Source organism: Etheostoma cragini, chromosome 6 (assembly GCF_013103735.1).
Source record: "Etheostoma cragini isolate CJK2018 chromosome 6, CSU_Ecrag_1.0, whole genome shotgun sequence".
NCBI lineage: Eukaryota > Metazoa > Chordata > Actinopteri > Perciformes > Percidae > Etheostoma > Etheostoma cragini.
This window is the reverse complement of record NC_048412.1, coordinates 20,224,137-20,230,080: the sequence shown is the minus strand read 5'-3', so window position 1 is coordinate 20,230,080 and position 5,944 is coordinate 20,224,137. Positions and strand designations below refer to the sequence as shown.

At 38.8% G+C, this 5,944-nt stretch overlaps 1 protein-coding gene across 1 annotated transcript in view; it reads left to right on the top strand.

The window, feature by feature from the left end:
• The window catches only part of LOC117945875 (transmembrane protease serine 9-like), a 14,907-nt gene extending 10,227 nt beyond the window's left edge, over positions 1–4,680 (top strand). The window contains exons 7-12 of the mRNA XM_034873604.1: positions 3,172–3,254; positions 3,429–3,579; positions 3,675–3,925; positions 4,045–4,181; positions 4,308–4,409; positions 4,506–4,680. Of these exons, the coding sequence (XP_034729495.1) occupies positions 3,172–3,254; positions 3,429–3,579; positions 3,675–3,925; positions 4,045–4,181; positions 4,308–4,409; positions 4,506–4,553 (772 nt within the window). The 3' untranslated portion in view covers positions 4,554–4,680. The remainder of the gene's footprint in view (positions 1–3,171; positions 3,255–3,428; positions 3,580–3,674; positions 3,926–4,044; positions 4,182–4,307; positions 4,410–4,505) is intronic.
• Positions 4,681–5,944: the final 1,264 nt, after the last annotated feature.

The following is a 5,944-nucleotide window of genomic DNA, read 5'->3' as shown; positions in this document are numbered from 1 at the left end:
TTTATAATAGCCTATATAAACCAATTCCACTGGCCTTGGTAGTGTGGCTAATAATCTATCTATAATAGAATCTTAAGTACTACTTGCTTTTATCCTTTTAAATGTCCATTAAAGGCCCAATACTGACAGCTATTGTTTAAAATGGTTACTGCGGTCCAAATTCAAAATACTGGAGAGTCGCCTCTCCCGGCCTCTCCTCCCAAGTGTTAGGGATCACAGAGGTTGCCAGGTCGCAAATGTTGAACCCAACGTCACACAATATCAATGTTAGTTAGATGCTAGTCTTACATTGCTGCAGCAGCTGATAAAAAGACTGCTAGATCGCAGTTATATGTACCCATTGCACATATTTTCGCTTCAACTACTTTCCAGACCCCTTTACAAGCGTGTCTATACACTGTATTACATATTATGATTGCATGCCTGTTTGTAACAAAGTGGGAATCATACTGTCCAACATATCATTACCTTGAAACTGGCAATGGTAATTTTAGCCACAACAATATTCCCTAACATAACGTTACATACATTGCAGAGCTACCTAGAGAGAACACAGGCTTGGTCCCAAACCCACAATTTAGACGATACGTTGTTTTGCCAAAGTTACATTTCATGTTTCCATTATCAGAGTTTCTGCAGGTTTCAAAAAGTCAAAGTTAAGACTTGTTAAGATCTTTTATAAATGAATTTTTTAAACCTTTGTCACAACATCAACTAAGCCCTAAATTCAGTTTTTTCAAGCCAAGTATTGCTCAACTTGCACATCCCCATACATAAATAATAAAAGACTTGCACCAAGAACAAGAAAGCTGATTAGCTGCAATATTAGTTGCATGTTGGTCTCATTTGTAGTCGTAATAAAGCAAAATCATATTTTGACTATGCCCGCACGATTCGGCGAAAAATATGAATCACAATTTTTTAGCTTAGAACTGGTATTGCAATTCTCTGGCACAATTTTTTTGACCATGAAAAAAACAAATGGCAGTACCAAACCAAGGTTATTATAGTTTTGCATTTTTCTTTAATTTTTAATTTTTTTGAAAATGCTTAGTTTTTGTTTAGTTTGTCTTTTTTGTCATATGGGTTATTTAGTAGGAGGATTCCAAAAGGTCAGAAAAAGTATTGTGTAATAACTTAAGAACATCATACAAAATTTTAGAAATATGTATACACAATGTATTTAACAATAACAGTACAAACAATGTACATATGATGATGATGAGCACAGATAGGAAATATGATATATGTAAACAGTCAACAGAAGACGCCGCAGTAAGTGCAGAATGTGTTTGACGTGTTCCAGGTAAAAACTTAGTCAACAGACTAAAGGAGACCGCCATCAACAGGTGTTTAAAACTTTTTTAACCACCTTCCACTGCAAGGCACTTGCATTATCTGACACATTCATAGTCAAGTAGGACTCTGCTGCTTTCTTCCGACTTTCGGTACCGCCATGAGGCCAGGCGAGGGGCACGGACTGTTGTGTTAAATTTTACATGGAATTTTATTTTATCGGTTTAAAACTCACAGAAGGAAGCAGTAGTGTTTGTGATCCATTCGGCTTGCAATTAAATGAGACCCAAAGTCATAAAAAAAAGAGAAATCTAATTAATTTAAAAATTAAATCGTGAACCGGATGAATCAAGATTGTGATTTTGCAAACTATTAATTGTGCATGCTTGAATTGGACTAGTGAAAGAAAGAGCTACAACACCATGGAATAATACACACTTCAAGCTGCCCGATTGGTCCAATAATGCTAAGCAAATTAAAAACTTGATAGTTAGGTACTGACCACCAGTCAGATAAGTGGAGGACTCACAGGTCTGTGATCCAATAATTTTCAACCCAATGTGGCCGAAACAGCTGGACTATTCACAGAATACCTTTACTCAAGGCTGACTGGCTAATCAGTACTAGAGCTGTTAGCCAAGATGTAATCTAAGAGTGCATGAAACTTTATTTACAACAAGCCTAACTGGCACATGATGAGCGTACAATTTATAATGAATTAATCCATTTAGAGACCTTCATTTTAAGAATAATGATATTACTGGAAAAATAATACAGTAGTCCATTGCATTTTTGTAATTGCTGTTTGACATACAGTATGTGATTGCAAGTCAGTAGGTATTGTGCAACTCTGGCACAGTCTCTATTAAGCACATCTATAAAAAGTGAGGATAAATCCTACCACAAATGTCAAGTTAACAAATAAAATAGATTCTTTATCTTTTGATAGTTGATTCTGAATGTTCAGACTGCACCTGTGCCACAAATATGCATCCGATTCATGCATATGTATCATGTCAAATTGCAGCTGCTCCACGTTAACATCCAAACAGCCGCACTTAAACTTCACCAACAGCAGATCTGCACTGAATTTTAACACAGATATCAGGTTAATTGACTGTGCAGAGCTTTTGATTATAATTCTTTGGATTGATCATATTCTTCAATCTACCTTCACTGTAACAATTACTTTGAAGAAAATGACACTAAAACCTACAAACGCAATCTTATTTAAAATTGTGTTCACTGAGGTGTCTATTCTGGTAATTCTGAATAGCAACTGTGTGATTAAGTGATTTTGTTTACTGGGGTTGTTTGTCTCTTTCCTCTTCACTGAATCAGCAATTTTTTTTAGGAATTCTTTCTAAAAGACGTGTGGGTTGGTTTTCCTGTGAAAGCCACAATCAACAACTGTGGTTGTGAACCAGGCCATCTGCAGAGCTGCAACCACGTCTTTACAGCACAAAAACATCCATGTCAGGGTAAACGATTAGAAAATACATCCTGTGCAAGAACACATGTAACGATGCAATCCCACGTGTACAGTAGAGCACGACCACTTTCTCGAATAAAGTTTACTCTACATAAATGACACATGGAACGTTTAGTTAAAAATGTATATCATGTAACCTAGCCAATGCATTTTAAAATGCTTTTAAAAGCCAATTTCTCCAATAGCACTACTTTATCATTTAATATTATTGTTAAAAAGATTTGAGAAATATATTTTCAACCATGCAGTTTGAGAACAGACCAAGAAAATGTTTGCTTTTACAATACCCAGAATAATTTTTTCAAGGATCCTGATTGGTCAAAAATCACCTTGGGGGTGTGCTCAGCAGGGAAACAGGAGACTAACCGTTCCATATAAACCAGGACTCCAAGTAAAGTCTCTCATCGTCAGGATCACTCAGCAACCATGAGGTCTCTGGTCTTCGTTCTGCTCATCGGAGCTGCTTGTAAGCATGTCTTTCCGATTGTGTTCTGACCTGAATTAAAAAAAAAATATCTATCCATCTATCTATCTATCTATATATATACATATATACATATATACATATACATATACACACACACACGTGTGTGTGTGTGTATGTTTGTTGCTGACTATTTGGCCTCCTGTGTGTTTTCAGTTGCTACAGAGGATGACAAGATTGTCGGAGGGTATGAGTGCACGCCCTACTCCCAGCCCCATCAGGTGTCTCTGAACTCTGGCTACCACTTCTGCGGTGGCTCCCTGGTCAACGAGAACTGGGTTGTGTCTGCTGCTCACTGCTACAAATCGTATGTCACATGTCAAATTATAAAGACAAGAATCCATCGGCCTTTAACAGGCATCATGAAACTCAGCTGTCATTCATCCTCTCTTGTTTCTACAGCCGTGTGGAGGTGCGTATGGGAGAGCACAACATCAGGGTCACTGAGGGAAACGAGCAGTTCATCAGCTCCTCCAAAGTTATCCGCCACCCTAAATACAACTCCTACAACATCGACAATGACATCATGCTGATCAAGTTGAGCAAGCCCGCCACCCTCAACCAGTATGTGAAGCCTGTGGCTCTGCCCACCAGCTGTGCCCCTGCTGGCACCATGTGCAATGTCTCCGGCTGGGGCAACACCATGAGCTCCAGTGAGTAACTACATTTTAACCTGGCTAAGAGATAAACAATGTTTCAGGGCAACATTTGTTTTGCCCCATTTGTGTTATTCTAAACCTGTTCCACCCAAACTTGGTTTTACACATTGAAGCTGCTGATGGTAACAAGCTGCAGTGCCTGAACATCCCCATTCTGTCTAAGAGCGACTGTGATAAATCCTACCCTGGCATGATCACTCAGTCCATGTTTTGCGCTGGATACCTGGAGGGAGGCAAAGACTCTTGCCAGGTATGTAACAAAAGGACTCAGCAGCAGTCCTTATTATGGACCAGTGCATCTTAGTTGCAAATCCAGAATTTTATTTACATGTACAGTTAATTTCTCTCTCTCTCTCTCTCTGTCTCTCTCTCTCAGGGTGACTCCGGTGGCCCCGTCGTGTGCAACGGTGAGCTGCAGGGTATTGTGTCCTGGGGCTATGGATGTGCTGAGAAGAACCGCCCCGGTGTCTACGCCAAGGTAAACCTGAAATATCACTTTATAATCCTATAGTTGTTTGAAATTGAACTTCCATGCCCAGTTAAAACCTAAACCTTGTTCTGTCTCCACTCACAGGTCTGTCTCTTCAATGACTGGCTGGAGACCACCATGGCCACCTATTAAGTCTGATCCTGCGATCGCCATGCTCACTTTCTTCCTCATTCTAACTTCAGTGTTGTTGAGTTTTGAAAAATGTGCAGCCATTTTTTCATCTGAGTCAATAAAGTCTCACACCTCGACTTTCAAGTGATATTTCTCTCAATTTGTGTTTTCTTACACCATGATACTTTAACCACAATACTTTAAAACACACTTGATTGTTCTCAAAAGGTGTTAACCTGATTTTGTGTACAAAGGAATTACTTCTTCTGATCTTTTCAAGCAACAGCTTCTCTTTCTGTTTTACTCTAGCATCATTTATAATAGCCTATATAAACAAATTCCACTGGCCTTGGTAGTGTGGCTAATAATCTATCTATAATAGAATCTTAAGCACTACTTGCTTTTATCCTTTTAAATGTCCAGTAAAGGCCCAATATTGACAGTTATTGTTTAAAATGGTTACCGCGGTCCAAATTCAAAATACTGGAGAATCGTCTCCCCCGCCCTCTCCTCCCAAGTGTTAGGGATCACAGAGGTTGCCAGGTCGCAAATGTTGAACCCAACGTCACAAAATATCAATATTAGCTAGATGCTAGTCTTACATTGTCAGACATTACTCCACAACACAGAGGAGTTGCTAGATGCTGCTATGTTTACGGTTATAAAAGCCAGTGCTCTTACAGAGTTCTGCACCCAACTGACAGCCACCATTTAACGGCTAAACTTAACAACAGTTATAAAAACCGTGACCTTGCAGAACTTTGTGCCCTACCGACACGTCGCTGCAACAGCCGATAAAAGACTAATAGCTCGCAGTTATTTGTACCCAGGGCACATATTTTTGCTTCAACTACTTTCCTGACCCCTTTACAAGCGTGTCTATACACTGTATTACGTATTATGGTTGTATGCCTGTTTGTAACAAAGTGGGAATCACACTGTCCAACATATCATTACCTTGAAACTGGCTAAGTTGGCCACAACAACATTCCCTAACATAACGTTACATACATTGCAGAGCGACCTGGAGAGAACATAGGCTGTGTCTTAGACCCACAATTCAGACTATACGTTGTTTTTCAAAGTAAAATTTTCCATTATCAAAGTTTCTGCAGGTTTCACAAAGTCAAATTTAAGACTTGTTAGGATCTTTTATGAGTGGATTTTTAAGACCTTTATCACAACATCAACTAAGCCCTAAATTCAGTATTTTCAAGCTAAGTATTGCTAAACTTGTACATGAATAATAAAATCCTTTTTATGCCTGTGGTACAATTACAAGAAAAGACTCAAGAACAAGAAAGCTGATTAGCTGCAATATTAGTTGCATGTTGGTCTCATTTGTAGTCGTAATATAGCAAAATTATATTTCGACTATGCCCGCACGATTCGGTGAAAAATAGGAACCACAA